This window comes from Diachasmimorpha longicaudata, chromosome 9 (genome assembly GCF_034640455.1).
Source record: "Diachasmimorpha longicaudata isolate KC_UGA_2023 chromosome 9, iyDiaLong2, whole genome shotgun sequence".
Classification (NCBI taxonomy): Eukaryota; Metazoa; Arthropoda; class Insecta; order Hymenoptera; family Braconidae; genus Diachasmimorpha; species Diachasmimorpha longicaudata.
In genome coordinates this window covers 3,809,781-3,832,385 of record NC_087233.1, presented here as the reverse complement: position 1 = coordinate 3,832,385, position 22,605 = coordinate 3,809,781, and the positions used below count along the sequence as shown (strand labels likewise).

Genomic DNA, 22,605 nt, shown 5'->3' with positions numbered 1-22,605 from the left:
GATGCATGAGTAAATATATATTATCTCTCTTTTATCGTAAACGTCGTAAACTGAACTCCCAATGGGAATAATAATGAGTATGTACATAATACATTAAATTGTAACTAATCTATTTACAATGCCAACAATTTTTATCTAAAATTCCATTAGAGTTATAATCCCATGTACTGAGGTGACGATGAAAAGTTATTCCTCACGGAGTTGCTTTTCTTGGAGTCCTCGTTGGGATGATCACTGGAAGATGAACAAAAATTTCAGAAAAAGTTTCATTTGTCCAATTAAATTAAAGTTTTTTTTTTACAGATCTAAGAAATAATTCTGGGGGAGAAGGACAACAAATTGAACCAGAGGAAGATGATAGCAGCTGGACAATGGTACATCACCTCTGGGGGTCAATACAGAAATTTAAAAGCTAAAAAAAAATCTGATGGCATTAAAAAAAAATTTTAACACAGAAAGAGCCATTTTTTGAGGTTAAGTTTTCTTGTCAGTGATGATTATTGAACCCTCACCCGAAGAAGGGCATCAGCGAGATGAGGGTCTGCTTGCTGGGACGCATGATAAATGCTGGTGAGCACTGAGCTAGCCTGCCAACGACTCGTCTCAGCCACTGCTGCAGCTTCTGCCTCCTGTTCTCAACGAATTTGGCGTCTTTATTGCCGATTGTTTTCTTAGGTGGAAATTCAAATGTCGTTACTATTGCATCGTGCTTCTTCAGGTCGCGATGGAGGGTGTGGAATTGAGCGTAACGACGATAGATGTTCCACTCGATGTCTCGGATTCTCACATATATCTGAGGAAATTGAAAAAAAAATTTTTAATGATGTTGATGACTCCCCAGGTCAGAGGTGAGAAGATAACTTCAATGCAAAGGTCAATTTTATTTAATTACTTAGTAAAAAGTCAATTAGATAATTAATTAGTGAAAACCGAATGAACTGATTGCGAATGAAAAAGATTGAGGCCAAGAACCCCTCAAATGATTAAATAAACAATTCCAACCTCATCTGTTCTGATCACCACTAAAAATGAATTAACCCTTCCCCAGAAGACCCTTCGAAAAAGTTTCAGGGCAATAGTAACCCCATAAATCGCCATTTCCCCCACAAATCAAACCTGATAAACATGATGAACATCAGAACTTTGTCCTGTCAGGAACGCGCTGGGGATCCAGATGTGAATGAGACACCCTTCACCCTCTCCCTCTTCGTAACTGTCATTGAGAGGACCCCTGAGGCACTCCAGTTCAGCCTGAAGCCTCTTCACCAGGTTCTCCCTGTGTCCCAGCTGCATAGTCAATCGATTATTGAACTCCATGAGCTCAGCATGCATCTCCGCAACCTGGACAAGCTTCTCCTGATACTGTTGCGCCTCAAAATGATAATCCAGCCCCCTCTCGCCATCCTCCTCACTCCCCTCCTGCACAGAATCCGAATCACGTCTGAGCATTTGAACAGCAGTCACGTACTTCCTCAACTGTTGCCTCAGGAGTTCATTTTCCCTGTTTAACGCCTGCACCTGGAGCTCGTGCCTCTCAAGATAGTTCTGATGCTGCCTCTGAAGTCTTGCAAGCTGAACTCGACTGGTGATAGCGTCCTCTCGACAATTTTCGAGGACCTCACCCATTGCTAGGAGCCTCGTCCTGAGGGACTCGACGTCCAATTCCCCAGGATCAAGATGAGGATCAAGCCCGAGGGGTTCAGTTGCCTCGATTGCAGGCTCTGGATCTAGAAGATCGGACTTGAGGGACTCCTGGAGGGATTCAAGATAATTCGATGAGACAAAATCGTCGAGAGTTTGGTCCAGGGGAGACACTGGGAGAAGACCTCCCAGGCTACCCACATCTGTGAGGGGAGTAAGTACTCTATCATCTTGAGGATCTCCAGGTGGACCAGGAGATGAAACACCTTCGGATTCCCCAATTTCTCTGATTTTCCCTGGAGATGGGGTCGATGAACTCGATATTTTCGAGGTGTCTAGGGGCACTGAGGCACCTGAGGATGTCGTCTGATCCTGGTGGTGCTCTCCACCTGTGCCACTGGATGGAGACACCATGGAGGTACTCAAATTTCCTGGAGATGACGTTTTTTGGTGTTGAACACGGTCAGCTGCGTCTCCAGGTGCGACAACACCTACAGGATCACTTCCTGAGAATTGATTATCTGGTCCTGGGGAATTTAGACACGTGGGGGGAGCACTCAGGGACACACAGCCAGTAATACTGTCGTTATCAGACTCAATTTCGTCGTCAAATGAGATAATATGCGTCGGAATTCGTCTTTTGCTGCGTCCAGAGCCCTCGGGATTGTTGATTACCGAGGAGGAGATTATGGGCTCGCTCTGGGACGTACCATTGCGCCGGTCTGAACTCCAGGACCTGTCGTCCAGGTCCTCGTTGTCGATTCTGATGGCGAAGACGATTGTACCCAGACCAGCTGCTACGTTTGGTAATACCTGGCTTCGCTCCTGGTCAAGGAGGAAGGACCACTCCTCGTAGAAGGGGCTCAGGGTGTCTGAGTTTATTATCGAGTGGAGATGACGCTCCAGGGAACGCTCGTTTAGGGCTGCCCGCAGCCAGGCCCTTCCCCTTCCAAAGTCTGTGTGCACTTTTTTCAAAATGCTGAAGCGCTCCTGCTCGTGCCATGTCAACTGCTCCTTGATGCATGGCCAGAATGCTGGGTCTGGGGAAGTCTTTGATGTGCCTGACACCAGGTCTGACACGTGACTAAAATGACAGAATTTTGTAAATTATTTTTATTGTCATTTTCAGTTATTTAAATTTGTTAAACGACAGGAATCTCTTCTGATTGTTGACCGTTTTTGATGAATATCTCGGAATCGAGGGGTGGTACCAAAATTTTTGTTGGTACCTTTTTTGTAGAGCGAAATGAGCGCTACAATTAATGTTTCTACTAAAATTACGATATTTCGCTTAGATTCGGCGATATCACTGAAAAACGACTCTTTTCTTCATTTCGCATTGGAATTTTGAGGTTATGTCAACATAACAATCGTTCAGGTTGTAATCATGAAACTTAAGTTATTACATAGCTTCAATACATGGTGATGTATTCCAGCTACGTACTACTTGCAAAAGCAATAAAGCAATAAAGTTGAAATGCTGATGTCCTGGTCTCGAAAGTGACTCTTATCTTAAAAATACTTTTACTCTTATCGTTTTGCTAAAATTGTTCTAATCACATTCTTCTTCAATCATTCGCTAATGAGTTAATGGATTAAATTGTCTTCTGTTTCAGGTCCAGATATGGGTGCAAAAAATCTCTCGTTGTGAATTAAATTAGAGAAATGGATCATTTTTCTCCATATTTTTTTAAAGGATTAATTGGCCAGGTAATACTCCAAAAAAAGTCTCAAAATCATGGAATGAGTTCCGAAAATGGCGTCATACCTTCAGCTATTTGATTACATACAAACAAAGAGGAAAATAATGACGATAGAGCCCTTCACAAAGAGTTATGTACCTCGTAAACTTAATTGTTTTCTAAAAAAAAATCATAACCTTCAGAATTGAAAAAAATGTGGAAGAACAATTGTTCACTCTCTCCCTTGAAAAATCGATCTCCAATTGATTGATTCAATTGAGAACAATTTATGTAAGTTCAATAATTGTACCGGAGTGCCAGGTTGAGCTTGTCAATTCCCTTGGTCTTCAATCCATGACGGAATATCGCCTCGAATGAGTGACACAACCTGGAGACACACTGATCTGACTCAGTCGCCAATTCCATACGACCACCGAACCTCACATGACAGCATTTCGCTGCTGCGAGAAGCTCCTCCTGGAGTTTTTCACGATCACCCGGGTGATTCACCTCCGGTGGAAGGTCCGAAGGACTGGGGACAATCGCAGACATCATCCGGAGCGCCTGGAGAAATCAACGTTGGAGATTAGATTTTTTTTACAAAATTTGCAGAGGGAAATCGAACTCCAGGTAAACAATCAAAATTAATCGATTTTTCAGTTGATTTCAATGCACCCGACATGAAAAAGCAAAATCTCTCGCATTTTGTCAGCACAAAAATCAGAAATATTTTTTTTACCATTTGTGGCAATCGAATGTCGATAGCAATTGTCCTTGTGATGCCAGAGTCTGACTTCTAATCAAAGGCCATGTGCTCCCACATCCGTTCTCCGTCCCGTTTTCCCCCAGATTATCCAATAAATACGCAACTGATTTTTACACTCAGTGATCCAGGGGGAAACTATTTTCCACGAATTACTTGTATCGAGATCAATAGGACATGAACAATTATCGTTTTTCCCGATTATTTTCACTTTCTCTTCACTCGTTCCTCAGTTCAAGGTTCTGAGACCGTCCGGACAATCGGTTAATCAGCGATTTTCACGGGATTATCGAGACACTGACTATTTTCCATTGACAAATCACAACTATTGACAATGAGGAATGATTTTCCTCTGACGTTTGACAAAAATATACACAATGAAAATCGTGATAAATTTTTTTGCCACCGGAGGAGACACTGATGACTAGTTTTCAATGCTGACACAAGATGGCGGTTATTTATGTTATTGTTCATTTACTTTTATTGTGTTAAATAATTTTTTTCAAGTACACTTCGATTTTTGTCATTGAAACCATTTTATTTGTTTAAAACTATTTTTTTATCATTTTTCAGTTTTATTTTATTTAAATTGTTAATAATATTTTATTAACTTATTATTATTTTTTAGTACTAACAATCGCAAAGAACGAGTACAAGTATTTTTAAATTTTTTATAAACATTATTACAATTTTGTTCTGGTTATCCACTACTTAATAATGCTTTTTTTAATTAAAAACAATTTTTTATCAAATTCTAAACAATTGTTTATTTAAATAAATTATTCTCTTGTTTCAGGAGTCGTCATAAGGAAGAGATTTTTTTTTAATTAGTTGTATCGTTTATTGAATCAGTAAAAAAATATTTCAAAATTTTGCTGATTTATTTATTTATTTATTTATTTATTATTTATTTATTTATTTATTTATTTATTATTTAAAGTTAAAAAATGTATTTACATTGTTATTAACAATTCAGCGACTCTATCTAATAATTTCTACAATCATCAATAACTTATTGTGAATATTTAACAACATTTTACAATAAATAAATAAATTTATGTTCAATTGTACCGATTATTTATTTTATTCCCCTCAAAACAATTAATTTTCATAAATTATTTAATGTAGTCAACGTAATTAGCAATGACCAGTAATAGCCGGTGGTCCAACATTAGTGAATTCAGTCCTCAGGACGTCCCTCAGGCATTTGAAGTCATCAAAATGCCACTTTGATGTTCGAAAACTCACGAATTGTATCCGGAGAGCATGATCAGTGAGTAGGTGGCACGGATAGTCTGGGATACCTCCTCGGCTATTCTATTCTCCTGATCGAAATGGCAGTTCCGAGTCAGAAATAAGGCGTTCCGGCGCGTTTCGATCGCTCACTTTGGATTAAAAGTTACCACCCACTTCTCTATGGCTCCATGTGCGCGGTAACACTTAGTTATCAGGAGCATATGATAAGTACGCAAGTGGCACTGCGCAGAGGGGATACCTCCTTTACCATTCTATTCTCCTAATCCAATCATACAATTTCTAGCCCGAAATAAGGCGTTCCGGCGCGTTTTATTGGCGCTTTCGGGGTTAAATGTCACCACCCATTTTTCTATGTACTCATGTGCGCAACAACACCCAGGTATCAGGATACTATAACCCATGAGCAAGCGGCACGGCGCAACGCGTGCCACCTCTTTTATCATTCTATTCTCCTGATCCAAATGGACAATTTCGAACTCGAAATAAGGCGTTCCGGCGTGTTTGCATCCATTTTCCCATGTACTCAGGCGCGCGACGACATCGATGTATCCGGGGAGCATACCCACTGTGAAAGTGGCACGCTACATTATATGCCACCTCCTCGGCTATCCTATTGTCCTGATACAATCGGGCGGTTTCTAGCCCGAAATATGGCGTTCCAACGTGTTTTATTCGCGCATTCGGGGTTAAATGCCATTGGCCATACCCCAAGCTTCGAGCATCTCCGGGGGTTGTCGGATTTCGAGCCCTCCCATTGGTGAAAATCCATCAAAAATACCACCCACAAAGCGGAATGCATGTTAGCGCGGGAATACCAACTCTCATGGATCAGGAGCACATGTCTCGCGCGCAAGTGGCATAGCGCATGGGCTGTGACCCCCTCCTCATCTACCGTCTACCATTGGGTCAGCCATTTTGTATCCGACAATATGGCCGCTCCGACTCCTTCATAAATGGCGCCTACACTACCATTCCGCCATGTTTTCATGCGCGCGAAAACTCGGGGGTATCAGGAGAGCATGCCCATTGCGCAAGTGGCACGGCGCAGTCGGGGATAGCTCTTCGGCTGTTCTATTCTCCTGATGCAATCGGGGGGTATCTAGCCCGAAATATGGCGTTCCGGCGCGTTTTCTGGCGCATTCGGGGTTAATTTTCATTGGCTGAGACCTCAACCTCGGGGATTCTCGGGAATTTTCGGTTTTTGGGGCATGTAGTGGTTAAAATTCGTTTGAAAATTACAACGGAAAATAGGAGAGTCAATGGTGGCGTGAGGAAGACAACTGGAGAAGTGTTTTTTGGTCCTGGTGAAGTGTTTTTGTGTTTTTGGAGATCTTTTTGGTGGACATCATGGACAATACTGATAGCATTGAGGCCATGCACACCCTTCTGGAGCATGTGGACCTCCCTGCCACTTTGGAACAGATAAAATGCCCCACTGAGGACTTCATGGTGAACCTCATCTCAGCTTTTTTTGAACATTGTCACATTGATGTTGCTACGATTAAGCAGGTAAGGGTTATCGATCAGTCGTAACTAATTAATCGACTATTTATAATTGGATTTTCATGAACTGGAGGTCATCTGGGAGCTGAGAATTGCTACAAAGTGGCAGTAGTCATGAGCACAATTAATTAATTAGTGACTTCCTGACTAATACTCAAATTGTGACTGAGTGACATTAACTAATATATTAATGAAGAAAATTAACTAATTAAGGTACCATAATTGTTATTCAATTATTTATTAAATATTTGTTAAAATGTCAGAGGTCTAATTTGTATTAATAATAAACAATTTTTTTGTCAAATCAAAATGATCAAAAGAAAATTTACGATTATTTTTACTGAAATAATTGATCTGATTGGGAATTCATCTTCTTGTTTGCAATTTCATATTTTTTCTGATTAATTAATTCTGTTTGCAATTAGATAAATTCATAGATTTCCAAATCATTTTTTTAATTCCATTTCACGTTTTTTTTTACTTATCAACAATTGATGAAAAATCTATCTCTCATGTCTCCACTAATTGACGAAATAAATTAATCAATAGAGCTATCGAAATTGTTATTGAATCATTTTTACGTTGTTTTAAAGGTTTTTAATATCGATTACTTGCAATTAATTAACTTTCTCCCACTGACCATTAATTTTGTTAGTTACAATTGCTCATTTGTTCCAACAGATTGATTTGTTTATGATTAATCAATTTTTTACTTATCAACAATTGATAAAAAATCGGTCTTTTTTGTCTGAATTGATTAACGAAGTAATTAATACATTACCATAATGAGTAATTTACTAATAATGTATTAATAAATTATCAATTAATACTTATCAATAGTCGATTAAAAAATTCACCTCTCCTATCTCAAATGTTACTTACTAAATCCCCAACCTGTTTTCGTTGGGCCCTTCACTTACCTTCGGAGATGTCCCTCAAGACTCTCTCCACCAGCCATCCCTGACCACGTCCGAATGATTTTAAAGCTGACGCCGAGCCAGCTGAACGCCCTGGAACTGACGAATCCTGAGAACGCCTCGATCGCCCCTATCGTGAACCTCCGGGAGGCGATGGCAACAGTAGGAAATGAGATATTCCTGAAGGACTTCCAGATAACGGACATTACATCCCCACGACACATCAGGGCAAAAAAGCAGCTCAGGGTAATGGGAAATTTCCTACTCTACGCTAACAACAAGAACTATCATATGAGGGAGAGGATTGACATGGTTTTCTCCAGAGGAGAGAAAATTCAGACGCTTCGGACCCAGAAGCAGGAGATCATGGAGAAGATGAACAAGCAAGCGATGGTGGGTATTATCGTTTAATTAAATTTATAGAAGAATAAATTACTTAAGGATCTGTTTAGTTGATTAATATATTTTGCTTGAACTTATCAATGGGATTTTAGATGATATGTCAGGAAAACGTGGCACGTTATTTAATTAATTAATAATGTGCCTCCAAATCATTCGATTGAGTTTAACAATATAATCCTAGATGATAGCTCAGGAAAAGTTGTCACATTATTCGTTTAATTAATAACGTGTCCAAATTATTCCCTCTCTTAACGAAATAGTTAGACAACTCATCAACTGTCACCTCATTAAATTAATCAATCACCTCTCCGAATAATCACTTAACAAAATAATTTCAGGTGACAGCTCAGAAGAAAGTGGAACTCAAGAAGATTCAGCAGGAAATCCTCGATTACGAAGCGAAAATTTCCCAGAATAAAATCAAAATCGCAAAAGACGACAAAATCCTAAAAGAAAAGGAGGAGTTAAAAGCCCAGAAGATGGCGAGGAACCAAGCCAAGAGGGCAGATCTCCAGAAGCGTCAGGAGGTCCTGGACGAGTTGAACGCAAGAATCGTAAGGTCCCCTGAAAAATTAAAAACCAAACTCAGGGATCTCACTGAAGCCAGGAAAAATCAGGAAGAGAAACGGGAGAACATCCAGAAAACTATCCTCCATAAGAAAACTCTTCTCCAGAATTTCGAGGCTGCCCTGACGCTCATCCAGAAGGAGCACACCAAATTGAAAGACGTTATCGAGGATCAGAAGAAGCTCATAGCTGCCAAAAAGGAGTGCGACAGACTCAGGGGCGATGTCGAGGAAGCACAGAGGACTATCAGTCTCGCTGAGAATCTGGACAATCAGGAAGAGCATCAGGTGATCGCTGGAGCTATTCAGGAGTGCGAGAAACAGTGCCAGGAGAGGATTCTTAAGGCTAAGAAGAGCTTCATGGAGATGGACGCCGAGAAAAAATCCTTAGAGAGAAAGAGGGAGAATCTGGAGATCAGGTGCACTGAGTTGGCCTCGGAGAATTTAAAAGTCCGGAGAATGGTGGAGGATGTGGAAATGGATATTGAGAGATTTTTTAAGGATATCCAGATGTTACATTCCTCGGAGATCGCCAAGGTGGAAAGGTTACACTCGGCTGTTATCCCTAGGGTAGAGAATTAGTTAATTATGATTTATTACATGTGTGATTCTCAGTAGTTCATACATTTTTAATATTCGAAATAAATTGATATTTTTACAGTTATTTTAATATTTAATTTTCACCCTTTTCTGATGAGTTGAACGTTTTAATTTGTTTTTAAAATACTTCTGAAATTTGGAATTTATGGAGTGAGAAAATTTTTAAAAAGTCAAGATATTCATCTTTTTTTTGTTAAATACGTTCTTTGATGTCTCAATAAATACCTAATTAATCTCTGATAATGAGGGATTGATAACTATTAAATTATCGACCGGCGACAATATAGGAAAATTTTAAGAAATTATTCTCATTGCCATTCAGTAGTGGAGTAATGCAAGTTCAGTCACATTTGACTTACATTCAGATTTTAATTAATATCTCGAAATCCAGGGGAGATAGAAAAATTTTCGATAGGACCTTTTTCATAGAGCGAGTTGAGATTTACAATAAATAATCTGACAAAAAAATCGCTATCTCCCTTAGATTCGGCGGTATTACTGATAAAAATGAATGCAAGTATATTTTAAACGGAATTTTTTCGAAACTTCAAAAAGATTATTTATGAAAAATTATTAATTATTTGACTTTCTTAATTTTTCATTGACCACTCCATAAACAATATTTCGTTGAAGAGCCAAAAAAACGTTCTGCGTAATTATTAAATAATAACAATCTGTCACTGACGATTTAAGTACTATTTTGGCTCCTGTCAACTTCAAAAAATTGAAAATTTGTTATATACACGTTTGAGATGTCACATTAATTCTATAACACTGAAAAGGCCAACTTTTTGTAGTTAACATTAGGTGGAGACGATTTGATTCTGAAGAGTAAATAGTACATGAATAAACTCGACGTATTTACATAATATGAACAGACTCAACGGTTCGTTAAAGGCGCATCTAACTAGTGACTAATTCCCCTCAATGTCCTAACAAACTATTATTTGAACAAAATTTACAACGTGCAACAAGTTAAATCTGAATATATACATCGATAACTAGAGTCAGGCGAACGCTTCCAACAATTCCCTAAATTTTCCTACAAATTCCGAGACAATTATCGAAAAAAAAAGGTGGAAAAAAAATTGTCAAACGTAGAAAATTCGATAAAAAACAGATTCGAAAGTCAATAGTAAAGTGATAAATGAGATAAGGTGACTTATCTCTGAGTTTCTGAGCAATATCTCCGGGTCTGAATGACAGCAGTTTTTGTCATGACATTAATTGCAGCTCTCAAACCTGCTCCACAAAAAGATCATAACAAAAATCTCCCTATCGCTCATAGATTCTGAGCTATCCCTGAAAAACTGATCGACAGTGAAAAGTGACACACTCATTTTACCACTGCGCTATTGAACTGATATCATCACTTTAAAAAATATCCAATCATCTCATCTACGTCTAATTAACGTTGAGGTGGCAGTGATATCATAGACAGTTAAAAAATCCAGATAAATTCAACGAATCGACGTCAATTGATCCCTAGGACTCGATAAACAAAACTCGAGTGAAATTTAATAACTGAAAAAAAAAAATTTCTCAAACAGAACTGACTTGCACTGACGACTGAATATTTTCAGGCTCGTGCCTGTGGCCAATCGCTGGCTCGAGTTCAACAGACTCAGACATATCAGCTGACAGATGTTTCTCATGTTCAACAGTTGAGTTGTTATCGTTATCATTTTTCTTTTTACTATTGACAGCTCCATTGGCGTCCACATCGTCGCTGTTGAGCATAGCTCGACTGCCCCTCACACTCTCCCTCGAGGACATCTGCCCAGAGGACTTTCTCTCCTTCTCAGACCCCTGGACATAGCCATTTTTCGCTGACTTCCCCTCCTTGTCCTTCGGTTTCTTCGATAAACTGAAATTCGAGATTTTCGATCCACTCTTTCCTGTCGATTGACGAATGGATCCCGTCCTGGAGGGATCCCCGCCCTCTCCCTCCTCAGTTATCGACACCAGGTTTGCCTTCGCGTCCCCGCTGCCCTCCTCCTTCGCTATTATCGGAATGTCATCTGGAAAAAAAGAAAAATCACGATTAAATCACGATTTAACAATTTTTTCTCCTTGAAGACGTTTCTCGTCCCTCAATCAACCTCAAATAAATCCTAAAAAATAATCTCACTTGTACACGTCCCTGTACGACACTCTTTTCATCCTCTGCAAGTAGTGAAAGCGATAAAGCGTTTTTAAGGTGCATTTTTTTAAATTTTTCTAATGATAAAAATCGTCTCAAATTCATCGACACGTCTCATCTGCCTCTTCAGACCGGTGACTGCCGCCTCCTGGGGGCCTTATCAGCGAAGCCAAAACACCGAGTGCACGAAATTAAATGAAAAAAGAGTGCAGTGACCATTGAAGTCAATCAATGGTTTTTAATAAATTTTTACACTTTTTTTTTTGTTGCATTTTTGGCATTTTTGCACAATCACTTGATTATTTTTTGATTCTACATACAAAGTGTCGATTGACGCTATTATTTTCTCTCCCAGTGCTTGTTCCTCGAGGACCCTGTACAGTCTAGCACCAGCACTCAGACGACTCTCACTACCTGGTGATGAATTTTTGTCTTTACGACGTCGATGGACTTCCTCGTCAATTTTTTTCTCCTTTGATTTTTGCTTTGGAGAGGTTCGATTTGGAGAACTGTGACTGCTGGCTAAGCTCTCACGTCGAGAGGTATCCACTGACGAGCCACCACTACGGGGTGGATTAACCTCGTCATCATCGAGGGAGTGCTGGGGGTGTTTTCGTAGCCAGGCACGACGTTTTGTTGATAGAACTGGTGGGGCTGAGGACGAGTGATTGGACTCCAACGGTTTTGGCTCGATTGGCTCGAATAAATTGGCGTCGAGATCGTCTAATCGAAATTCCAGGTTCATACGGGAGATATTTAAAGATTCTCAGGGTCAAGACCACAGAAATATTTCTGAGTTAGCCGAAAGGTGATTATTTTGTACAGAAAGGAGATGATCGACTTTTATGTATTTTTTTAGTGAGTTGTCGAGTGTTGTTGTGGTTTCTTTCACTTTTTTTGTTTTAATTAATGTAATTTAATTATGAAATTGAAAAATTAATTAATAAATTCATCATTGCCATTGCTTATTTAATTAATTGTTCAATTATCCGATTATTAAATTTTCCTGACGTGAATTTTTGATGCATTTTGTTGCAAAAATCAGAAATATCCCTCTCTTATGTTAAAAAATATGTATCAAGTTCATGGAGGGTTTTGAACTCTAAATATTATAAAACAATAATATTGAGGTAAAAAGTATTACAACAAAATATTATATGATATAATACAGGGTAATCATTTTTATACAAAAACGATTTGTTGATAAAAACGAAAGCACGATGATTGTATTTTTTTAAATAAACGATAAAGTCGAAAATATTATTACTAATATTTTCTCTGAGCAAAAAAACGTCGTAATATAACAATTATTCAATATTTTAAGCCGTAATCCTTTTTACCGTCATATTTACATAGTAAATGTCATAATGTAAAACTCTACCTGGTAATTTCTTCGTTCTGAAAGAAGCATTCGTGATCATCGACTTAGATATCGTTGGCGTTGCTGTTGCTGGGGATAGGGCGACACCTGTGCCCATGGCGCTGTCTCCAGGTTGTCCTGAAGTTAATTAAATTCATAGTAAATAATTTAATCAATTTATCAATGTAAAACATATTAATAAAGTACTCGAAGCTATCCAAGAATGAAAAACATGAAAAAAAGCCCTCACCAGAAGGCCCAGAGCTGCTGGAATTTCTGATAGCGTTTGTCACCAGCATGACATCAGGGTATGTGTCATAACACGCCCTATTGTGCACATCTTCCACTGCCTGGCATCCTACGTACCAGCAATCATTGTACATTGCAAAATAAATTCCATGAAGGAACTCCAACAAAAATTGATTGGACACTGGAATACGTGGGAGGAGACGAGGAACAAAACTCGATTCACTGTAAGACGAGCGCTGATGATGACCTGGTTTCATGAAGCCCTGGGTGACGAGTCTAAAAGGACAATGAGATTGTTAATATGTCGGGAAATGCCGAGGGTCTTGAGGCACTCACTTTGTCGCCACTTTGCACAATTGCTCCAGCGCTGATTTATTTATGTAACTCAGCTGCTGATTATAAATAAACAGGAGTGCTGTCATGACCTTCAGACGATTCTGGGCGTTGAGGGTCTCCACTTGCTGGAGTGGACCCCAGCTCACTAATTTTGAGTTGCACTCCTCGAAACGACGAACTGCACTTTCTGTCAGGGATGCTGGGGCCAAGCTTGAGGGCTGAATGTTAATTAAAAATAAAATTGTTATTATTAATTCAGTGGTGACGGGATAAAACGAGATAAGTTGACTTTTTTATGCGTCGATTTTTTGAGCTGTATCTTCGAATCTGAGGGAGATAGCGGAATTTTTGTCATGACATTTGTTGGAGAGTTCAATTCGCTCCACAAAAAACGTTTTGATAAAAATTTTGTCATCTTTCCTAGACTTCTCGATATTCATTAAAAACGGCTTGATAAGCCAAAGGAACTTATCTGGCTTTATCAGTTCGTTATTGAATTATATCTGGGATCAAAAAAAATTTTTTTGTGACTGATTTGAGGGTCTTGAAGGGGTGTGGCAGAAGATAATTTATGATAAAGAGTCAAAATGCACCAATATTGATAAACAATTGCTTAAAAAAAAATTTGTTTACGGAATTGAATCACAGAAACAAATTAATGTCTTGAAAAATTTGAAATGGTAAACGAAAATGTAATAAATATAGTATAAGGAAAAAAATGAACTATGTAATAGAATATACATATGATAATACATATGATGTTTATTGAACATAAAACTTAGGAACGACACTTCCTTAGAAAAATTGAAAGAAACCCATTTTTTTCCTTTCGACAAAAAAATGTCCGACAAAAATATTCCAGACAATTGACTCACGAAAAAAATACAAAAAACCTTTTCTTGATTAATAATTGGTATTCTACTCACCTCATGATAAATAGACAGCATAGCCAGCGATGGGAGTCTGAAAGATACGGACTTGGGCTCGCCATTCTTGTCCACCACTTCCAAATTGTAAAGGCCAATGAGCAGTGTCTCGACAGATCGGCAATTCTGCAATAAAAATCGAATAAATCCTCCATCACCTCTTTCTATAAACTCTCCGGTGTCATTCTGACGTCTCTAATCATCAAGATGACACGAGCAAATCGAGGCCTTACATAACGAGGGCTGATCTCACCGAATGATTGACGTTTTTTGTTTCTTCGGCGCAAAAAATTTCATAATTCTCATCAATATTCCCTCCGAAGTGAAACAAAAACAGATGATCTCAAGGGGAATCCTGCTTTTTTTCTCAATTGTCCCCAGGAGATCGTTCCAAAATAATAAATAACTGTCTGTGCATTCCCTCCCTCACCTTGATATCACCATGTGCCACCGAGTTTAGGTAAATGAAGATGAGCGTTGGAACAAACTGGAGTGTGAACCTCTGGAGTTCGATCTCCCGTGATCGATAGAAATCGAACAGCTGATTGCAGACAGTGTCCACCAGCTGAAGTAAAAAATGAACATTATTCAGGATCTGTTGATGTGCCTGATGCACCTGGAGACGTCCAGGTTGATCTAGTGGACATTTACCTCGTTGTATTTGCTCCTCTCCTCCAAGAGAACGTAGAGAGCCCGAACAATTTCACTGTCCTGGGCTAAAGTACTTGCAAAGCTCTTCAATTCACTGGCTGAATAATCAGCACAGTCGATCAACCACTCATTGATCAGACTCTCAGTCATGATGGAGTCGATATATCCTCCCAAAAATTGATCTGAAGAACTGTGGCAATTGCCATGTGCAAAATCAATCACGAGCTATTGATGTTTCCCCAGCTGATTGGTAATATTTTTTTTATCACTAATGACTCACGAGTTGTTTATCTGGATTTCCGGAATTGACGAGGGGTTTTCGTCGGACACCACATGGTACCACCCACTGGGTATCGACAAACAATCACCAAATTGGTGGCTACAATTTTTTTATTGACGAGAAGTCGATTGACTGGACAATAAATGTGTGCGTCATGAGGTGCGGAACGATAATGAGAGGCGACAGGCGTTAATTTTCACGTATATTAACTGCACGAATCTGCTTTACCGACGAATGGATGGAGCGTTGCGCAGAAGCGTGACAATTGCCTGAATTTGAAACAAAATGGGACTGAAATTCGGTCGATGTTTATTTATTTTTGTTAATAAAATATTCTTGATTGATGTTTATCGGGAATTGACTAGATTTTTTTTGAGGTTAGAATGGCATTAGTGAAATAGATGTTGTGACAATATTTATACGAATTGTTTACTTGGGTTTTCGGATTTAAAACGAAGGGTTTTTGTCTGACACATGGTATCATCCATTGGGTATCAAAAAAACAATAAAAATTGATGGCTACAATTTTTTTATTGGCGAGAGTTTATTTACAGAGGTGACCCACGTTAATTTTCATATATACCAGCCCCAGGAATCTGCTTTACCGACGGATCGGTGGAGCGTTACAGAGAAGCGGGTGAATGACTTGAATTTGAATGGAGTCTTCTGCAATTGTGTCGATTTTATTTATTTTGATAAAACGAATATTTTTTATGTTTGTTAGAAAAAGACTGAATTTTAATTTTTTTGAGGTTAGAATACCATCAGTGAAGTAGATATTATCAAAATACTAATGGCAATTGATTGATTTTTAAATGCTTGACAAAAGTCGAGTCGACAACAGAAATGATGTCCAAAGAATTGTTTGAAATTAAGTGAACGATGTGATTGAAAATTGAGAAATTGTGAGGCTTCCACTGGAAACAAAAAACTAAAGACTCGACAGATCCAGTTAGAGAGAGGTTCAGAGGATTCAAAATTGGGTTACACGATCTCCATTTGTCATTCTTCGAGTCATCAGACCTCCTAAGGTGAGGGTCTCAATTTAATTGACTTCAGGCTCAGGTCAGAGAACATCAGCATAAAATCATGAAACTTGTTGTCCAATGGATGATGAATTGGTGAGTCGCGCGCAGAAGCGTGTGGAATTATTCGAATGGAGGAAGTTATGGAGGATTTGCGGTGGGCTACAATCCCTTCAATATTTATTTATTTTGGTTAATGGAATATTCTTGATGTTTGTCAGGATTTGATTGAATTTTAATTTTTTTTTTGAGGTTAGGATGCCATCAGGGAAATGGATGTTGTCAGAATACTAATGGCGATTAATTGTTTTTTAAATGCTTCGAAGAATTCGAATAAAAAATCGAAATGACGTCCAAACAAACGTTTAAAATGAAATGAAAAGAATAATTGAGAAGATATAGAGCTTTCCATCGAAGTCAACAAAAACACGACTGGAGACATTCAGCTAGCAGAGGTACGTCTGTGGATAGTAATCTAAGACATCCGGAAACTGGGTCCCAGGATCACCACTCGTTATTTTTCGAGTCTCCACACCTCCTAAGGGTCAGGAGGGCCTGAATTCAGTAACGAAGTGGTAAAACGAGGTAAAATCACTCTTTTCAGACCAGTTTTTGATCGATATCTCTGAATCTAACAGAGATATCAGAATTTTTGTTGGGACATTAATTGTCGCCCTCAATTAGCTCCATAAAAAATGTCATAACAAAAATTTCCCTATCTCCCCTAGACTTCGAGATATCCATTAAAAACTGATCAGTAGTCCAAAATGACATCTCAATTTACCACTTCGTCACCGGACTTAATTGACTCCTGGCTTTGGCCAGAGCAGAGCATCAGCATAAAACCATAAAAATTCTTGCCCAACTGACAGTGAAAGACCAGGAGTACGTCAACTGCATCCGTAGGTGTGAGGAAACGACGAATTTGGAGATGCATATTTCAACATATTTATTCAATGTTATATTCCCTCAGCTTTCTAGACTCATCGCCCACAGCAGCAGTTTGCTTGAATATATTTTTTCATGTACAGTGCACACAGTGTTAGTGGCAAAGAGCTCGCTATTATTAGTTCCTAGTCATCGGACGTCCCTCCTTGTTCCCCCCAATGTGGATTGAAATAAGCGCTGAAAACTTGTACGAATATACTCTGGGTGAGAAGAGCAACCAAATACTTCAATAAGAAGTTCAAAAAATTATTTATATTTTTTTACAATTATCTTTTTAATCGTTGGAATGAAGTGTTGTCTCGGTAATCAGTTTCTACCTCTTTCCTCGTTGTTCTGAATGTTTTTACATCAGCATTTTGCCAGTCAAATTGTGCGTGAAGTACGTAATATTGTATTGATGTGAGCATGAGTCTTGTCGCGCAGTTGTCATTGTAAGTATGCGAAGGCATGTTCCCTTTGTATTTTTTTTCATTAAATTTAATGTTTTTTTATGGAGCTTCATTTGATTTTTTATTCGAATTTTATTCTGTGTGGAATGGGTTTCGATGCTGATCGCTAGGATAATTATTTTCTAACAATTAGAGGGTCTTTGGAATTATCTTGGCACTTGTAACCGGCGCGATGACTCGATTCAATTAACTTTTTTGTTAATTAATTAAAATAATGTGTCAAAATTTTGGGAAAATTTGCAGGAATTTGTACAAGTGTGAGGGTTGGTAGACGTGAACGGAGGACTTCGACCCCACTTGGTATTTTTAAACAATTGTTTAAATTATTTATTGTATTCAGATTATCCTGAACGTGCTTCATCAGCTTTTTGTAAAGTGAACAATTTTTTTGAACTATTTAAAAAACTTTTCTGTTCAGTTTTGACTGAGAATTTCCGCCGCAATTTTTTCCCTCACATTTTCCCAGTTTTTAAATTATCTTTCATAGTTCTGAGAGTTACAAAAATTACGGAGAGGAAATTAATGGCAATTAACCAATAACAATTAATAAATTAATGCTTAATCAACTCTGGAGAATGGAATAATTTTGACGAGTTTTAAAAAATACGAGAGAGTTGGAAGATGTGGATGCATGCGACAGCGACCCAACTGTTAAATACTTTTAAACAATTATAAAAATTATTTATCATCTTCAGATTATCCTTAACCTGCCTCCCCCGCTTTCTATGAATTGAAAAATTTTTAAAAACCGTTTTTTTATTTTTTGCACGAAATTGTCGCTCAAATTTCTCTTTTAAAAAATTTTTGACGTCTCTTAGAATTCTAGAATTGTGAACAATAGAATTAATTTTATAATTACGATCTTTGGCAGATGAGGGATGCAGTTGTCCAAAAACGTAGTAATAGTGTAGCTCAACGTGGAAAACCCAGCATCGAAATTTACAGACCACCAGGTAATGATTTATAATAATTACTCAATTGCGTTAATGAATTTTCATGGTACTATATCCCCAGGCGGAAGATCAGACGGCACCACGGCGAACCCACAGCTGAACGTTCACGCCAAGGAATTCACATTAAAGCAGATCGAAATGCACAATAATTCAAAGTGAGACTAGACTGTACAAGAAAATTATTTTTTTTATTGATCATTTTTTGATGAATATCTCGAAATTTAGGGGAAATAGGCAAATTTTTATAATGACCTTTTTTGTAGAGCAAATCGAGTTCTTCAAAAAATGTGATGACAAAAATTTCGCTATCTCTCTTAGATACGGAGATACAGCTCAAAAAATCGACTTAGAAGTCAGGAGAAGTCAAATTACCTCGTTTTATAATTTCGTAATTGAATTCTGCAATTTTCCTTTTTAAAATAATTCGTTCAAGCTTTAGAATTTCCCGCTCTCTTTAAATCGCCGGAATTTCAACATCTCTTCATCAGAGAATGCCTCAATAAAAATAATTACTTCATTAAACTTCAGAATGAAACATGATTCACTGAAATTGCACGACCGCATCGCTAATTAATTCGCGGAAAATGAAAAAGTGAGTGTTGATTTTTTTCCGCAGACACAATCACAATGAGAATCGATCGAGTTACTACAATCTCCAGCAGAGTAAGTCCAGTGGGAACGTCCACAGGTACATGTACCAACAGCATCAGGGCCAGCAGATGAATTATCATCATGGGCCTGTCTTGAAACAAGCGCACACGTTGAACACTTCTGCCTCGAGTGGAAATATTCTGCATGTAATTAAATCCCGTGAAAGTATTCTTATTTCTAGATGATCGATAAGATCCGTAAGAGAAATATAGGAAAATTTAGTCGAGATTCTCTGGAAAAATTAATTTAAAAAACCGCAAGAAAGATAAAAATTTAAAAAACAAATTTGCAGAAAGTAATTTTAAAATTTTTAAATTCAAAAGTCTAAATAATTTTTAAAATTGATCACTCAATTGAATTTCTATTTATGTGTATCCATTATTCAATCAATTATCAATCAATTGAAAAATAATCAAGACGTCATCGATTAATGAAAGTTTAAGATCAAAATTCAATTTTCGTAAACAGAATGTTTTTTTTTAGTCTGGAGGCCAGAACAGTCGAGTTCACTTCAATGTCGTGAATGCAAGCGACCCAAAGCCCACCGGAAATTCAATGAAACCGGGAAAATTAACAAAATCTTTGTCGTTCGTATCGTCTTACGGCCTGAAACGTTCAAAGAGCTTCAATAATTCTGATGCTCTTGCCTACAAAGCCAACAATATCCTCGACGCAGCCGAGCTGGGGAGGTTTCCGGTTCCGGTTCAGGATGTTTTAATCAAGGCCATAGAAGGTACCTCAACATTCTCCAATGACGTAATTTGGATTAATTAAGGGGAGACTATGAGTCAAAGATTTATCCAGAAACGAATAATTGGAGCAAAAAATTGTATGCGGCATTTGCCTATAAAAACCATCAAAATCTGTAAAATCTCTAAATGTTATGAACACCAGGTCAGATCTCCTAATGACCAAATTAACCCAAATTAATTGATTGATTCTTTTTTTCCAATTTATTAAGGGATTTTTTCATTCAAAAAAGAAATCTTGTAATTGTTATTCTACACATTTTTTCATAAATTTGGAGAAAAACAATTTTGTTGGTTTGTTTATGGGCAAATAAACAATCCTTTTTTTTTAACATTTAATTATTGTTTTATTTGATGTTTATCTTATGGAAACAATTTTTTTCTCCAAATTATTCATTTTAAAACGCAATTTTGACAAATCACAGCCGCATTTCAATGAATTGATTTAAATTAATTCCGTTTGAGTGTTACAGATCCAAATACTCTGAACTCTAGAGCATTAATGGATCTGGTCAGGCACATTCTTGGAAGAATCGTCGAAAACAAACGTTATGCCGAGCCTGCGGCTAAAGTCTGCATAAAAATTATCGAGGTATAAATACAATAACGTTGAAACGATGATGAATATTCACGAGTTGTTTTGAAGATTCAGAGATACTTTAATCAATAAAAAACATCGCCTAAAATTCCTCAAATTACCAATGAATTCACAATGATTATTATTATTGAATAAACAATAACAAAAATTCCGGAACAACTTTTAAAAATTCCATCATCTCAAATAAATATGAGGCGACATTTTCCATCCGGAAAATTACGGAAAACCTTCGCGATTGCAATCGAATATTTTTTATGTGAATTAATTCTTTAATTACCCTAGACTATATTTTTTTTTTTATTAATTATTCCTTTTGGGTATGACAGAAAGAAGTGAAAGAGACTTTCCTGGAATCCCTCCTGAACATGTGCCAGCAGTGGTACCAGGACCAGAGGCGATCAATTGACGACACCTCATCGGGCCACAAATTTGCGGCATTCATGACATTCCTCAATGAGATGTACTGTCAGGTATTGATCTTCATTAATTAATTAACTCCCCCACACACCAGCATTCGATCGCCCGTAAAAAAACGCAGCAATTGATCGACGATTTTTTGAATAGATATCAAATATATCTCGTATATATTTTTTATTTACTTTTAAAATATACATAACATTATTATTTCAATTATTTCTATTTCTATTATTATTTCAAATAATTAATTTTTAAATATCTGTTTTCATTGTGATTGCGCAGCTGAAAAGACGTCAATTACAACTGAAAACGCAGCAGGAGGGAGTTCCCCCGGGTCGAGTCCTCCTGACGCTCCTCTGGAAGTGCTGTCAGGACTGCCTCCAGCCGTCATTCATTAACGCCCTCCCAGAGGTAATACAACAGCATTTTTTCAGGCCCAACGTCTGCTTGATCCGTCGCCCAATGGCCACCACGCAGTGCTCCTCATTTTGATTTTTTTTCCCGCCAACTCGTTGTGCAAAAAATTCAAAAAAAATTGACGTTGTTGTTGAACATCTCCTCTAAATCACTGCATTTTTTAAATCACCATTTTCCGTCAAAATGACGGAGATATACGCATAATACTGCGGAACGGAAAATTCTGCGTTATACGAACGCGTCTGGCGTGCGCAGTTGCCAAAATTCGCTCGACGCGTCGAGGCCGCGACGAGTGAATTCGGCAACGTCGCGTCCGGCGTTCCGCGCGACTGTTCCGCATGAAGGCATCACGGATGTATTAACAGCTCTTTTATTTCCTAGACGAACTCCCTATTTTTTATTCTGACGTGCATCGGCAAGGATTTGGACAACGAACTGCCAGTTCAACTGGAGCAGCTGTTGGCCTGCGTTCGCGACGCATTTCTCGCGGAAAATTCTACTCTCCCGGCGGTGAGAAAGGTTCTCCTGCAGATAATTGAACTGCACGCGGCTCATTGGCAACTACCGGCACCAGCGCTCGTTTATTATTACCCTGGATCCACCAAGTCCTAGCGGCGATGATTACTTAATGATTACGAAAAAATAACTAAGACTACGAGAATTCAGTCCATCGTGACGGGATTCACCAGACTTCTAGGCGTCGACATCCGGTAGCCTTGAGGCCACTGCACATGAAATTTGAAATCAATAGTTTTTTATGAAATTATCGGCTGACGAGAAAATCAATTACTGATGTCTTAACAAAGTTGAACGTAGGAAAATTGAATTTCCATATTTAATTTCCTCTGCACTGATGACGAGCGCTACCGGTGTTTGGTTTTAATACCTCTTTGTTTAATTATTAAAAATAAAGATGAAAAAAAAAATGAAATAAACGTGAGATGATTTACAATGTCAAGAGTGACCTTGCTTGAAGAGGTAATTAAGATCACCCTTGATCTCGTTTTTTTTCCAGGTCGTTGTGATGAAAATAAAATAATGAAATTTAAATTTTTGCATTATTTTCCCTATCCGAAAATCTCCCTGATTTATCACTCATTTTTTCATGAATTTAGTAATTGT

The 22,605-nt window shown here is 38.0% G+C and overlaps 4 protein-coding genes across 15 annotated transcripts; 2 read left to right on the top strand and 2 right to left on the bottom strand.

Moving 5' to 3' along the window:
- Positions 1 to 14: 14 nt before the first annotated feature.
- LOC135165981 (sorting nexin-29) lies at positions 15 to 4,463 on the bottom strand. Its single transcript, XM_064127838.1, has 5 exons — positions 4,063 to 4,463; positions 3,634 to 3,887; positions 1,117 to 2,725; positions 513 to 793; positions 15 to 234 (listed from the first exon to the last, which is right to left on the bottom strand). The coding sequence occupies exons 1-5, from the start codon at positions 4,063 to 4,065 to the stop codon at positions 153 to 155; spliced, it is 2,229 nt and encodes a 742-aa protein (XP_063983908.1). The 5' UTR covers positions 4,066 to 4,463; the 3' UTR covers positions 15 to 152.
- Positions 4,464 to 6,564: 2,101 nt separating this feature from the next.
- On the top strand, positions 6,565 to 9,625 carry LOC135166297 (kinetochore protein Nuf2-like). Its single transcript, XM_064128423.1, has 3 exons — positions 6,565 to 6,852; positions 7,833 to 8,156; positions 8,504 to 9,625. The coding sequence occupies exons 1-3, from the start codon at positions 6,691 to 6,693 to the stop codon at positions 9,311 to 9,313; spliced, it is 1,296 nt and encodes a 431-aa protein (XP_063984493.1). The 5' UTR covers positions 6,565 to 6,690; the 3' UTR covers positions 9,314 to 9,625.
- Positions 9,626 to 10,354: 729 nt separating this feature from the next.
- On the bottom strand, positions 10,355 to 15,464 carry LOC135166296 (hyccin). Of its 3 annotated transcripts, none has more exons than XM_064128421.1 (8): positions 15,277 to 15,461; positions 14,997 to 15,186; positions 14,776 to 14,910; positions 14,346 to 14,471; positions 13,420 to 13,637; positions 13,085 to 13,359; positions 12,856 to 12,972; positions 10,355 to 11,352 (listed from the first exon to the last, which is right to left on the bottom strand). In XM_064128421.1, exons 2-8 carry the CDS (start codon positions 15,144 to 15,146, stop codon positions 10,874 to 10,876), a joined length of 1,500 nt encoding a protein of 499 aa, XP_063984491.1. In that variant the 5' UTR covers positions 15,147 to 15,186; positions 15,277 to 15,461; the 3' UTR covers positions 10,355 to 10,873. The 3 variants fall into 3 exon arrangements, with proteins under 3 accessions (XP_063984491.1, XP_063984490.1, XP_063984492.1); XM_064128422.1 differs by adding an exon at positions 11,795 to 12,197 and having other exon boundaries at positions 11,219 to 11,352; positions 14,997 to 15,464; XM_064128420.1 differs by having other exon boundaries at positions 14,997 to 15,462.
- An 882-nt stretch (positions 15,465 to 16,346) lies between these two features.
- Positions 16,347 to 22,441, top strand: LOC135166062 (MIF4G domain-containing protein). Of its 10 annotated transcripts, none has more exons than XM_064128015.1 (11): positions 16,347 to 16,458; positions 16,559 to 17,680; positions 17,942 to 17,998; positions 18,570 to 18,651; positions 18,725 to 18,806; positions 19,268 to 19,448; positions 19,786 to 20,035; positions 20,525 to 20,643; positions 20,976 to 21,119; positions 21,349 to 21,477; positions 21,865 to 22,441. In XM_064128015.1, the coding sequence occupies exons 4-11, from the start codon at positions 18,570 to 18,572 to the stop codon at positions 22,093 to 22,095; spliced, it is 1,218 nt and encodes a 405-aa protein (XP_063984085.1). In that variant the 5' UTR covers positions 16,347 to 16,458; positions 16,559 to 17,680; positions 17,942 to 17,998; the 3' UTR covers positions 22,096 to 22,441. The 10 variants fall into 10 exon arrangements, with proteins under 10 accessions (XP_063984085.1, XP_063984086.1, XP_063984084.1 ...); XM_064128012.1 differs by having other exon boundaries at positions 16,348 to 16,458; positions 18,713 to 18,806; XM_064128010.1 differs by lacking the exon at positions 17,942 to 17,998 and having other exon boundaries at positions 16,444 to 16,458; positions 16,559 to 16,886; positions 17,030 to 17,680; positions 18,713 to 18,806.
- The last annotated feature ends 164 nt before the right edge of the window (positions 22,442 to 22,605 follow it).

Bases quoted from the DNA above. Each gene is read 5' to 3' on its own strand.
- LOC135165981 (XM_064127838.1), bottom strand. The intron at 2,726-3,633 runs GTACAATTATTG...CTGTCATTTTAG, and splicing joins AAGCTCAACCTGGCACTCCG to TCACGTGTCAGACCTGGTGT. The intron at 794-1,116 runs GTTTGATTTGTG...CAATTTCCTCAG, and splicing joins ATGTTCATCATGTTTATCAG to ATATATGTGAGAATCCGAGA.
- LOC135166297 (XM_064128423.1), top strand. From the start codon at position 6,691: ATGGACAATACTGATAGCATTGAGGCCATGCACACCCTTCTGGAGCAT. The intron at 6,853-7,832 runs GTAAGGGTTATC...ATGATTTTAAAG, and splicing joins ATGTTGCTACGATTAAGCAG to CTGACGCCGAGCCAGCTGAA. The intron at 8,157-8,503 runs GTGGGTATTATC...AAATAATTTCAG, and splicing joins AGATGAACAAGCAAGCGATG to GTGACAGCTCAGAAGAAAGT.
- LOC135166062 (XM_064128006.1), top strand. The intron at 20,644-20,975 runs GTATAAATACAA...TGGGTATGACAG, and splicing joins TCTGCATAAAAATTATCGAG to AAAGAAGTGAAAGAGACTTT. The intron at 21,478-21,864 runs GTAATACAACAG...TTTATTTCCTAG, and splicing joins TCATTAACGCCCTCCCAGAG to ACGAACTCCCTATTTTTTAT.
- LOC135166296 (XM_064128420.1), bottom strand. From the start codon at position 15,146: ATGACTGAGAGTCTGATCAATGAGTGGTTGATCGACTGTGCTGATTAT. The intron at 13,638-14,345 runs GTGAGTAGAATA...ATTAACATTCAG, and splicing joins TGCTGTCTATTTATCATGAG to CCCTCAAGCTTGGCCCCAGC. The intron at 13,360-13,419 runs GTGAGTGCCTCA...TTGTCCTTTTAG, and splicing joins TTGTGCAAAGTGGCGACAAA to ACTCGTCACCCAGGGCTTCA.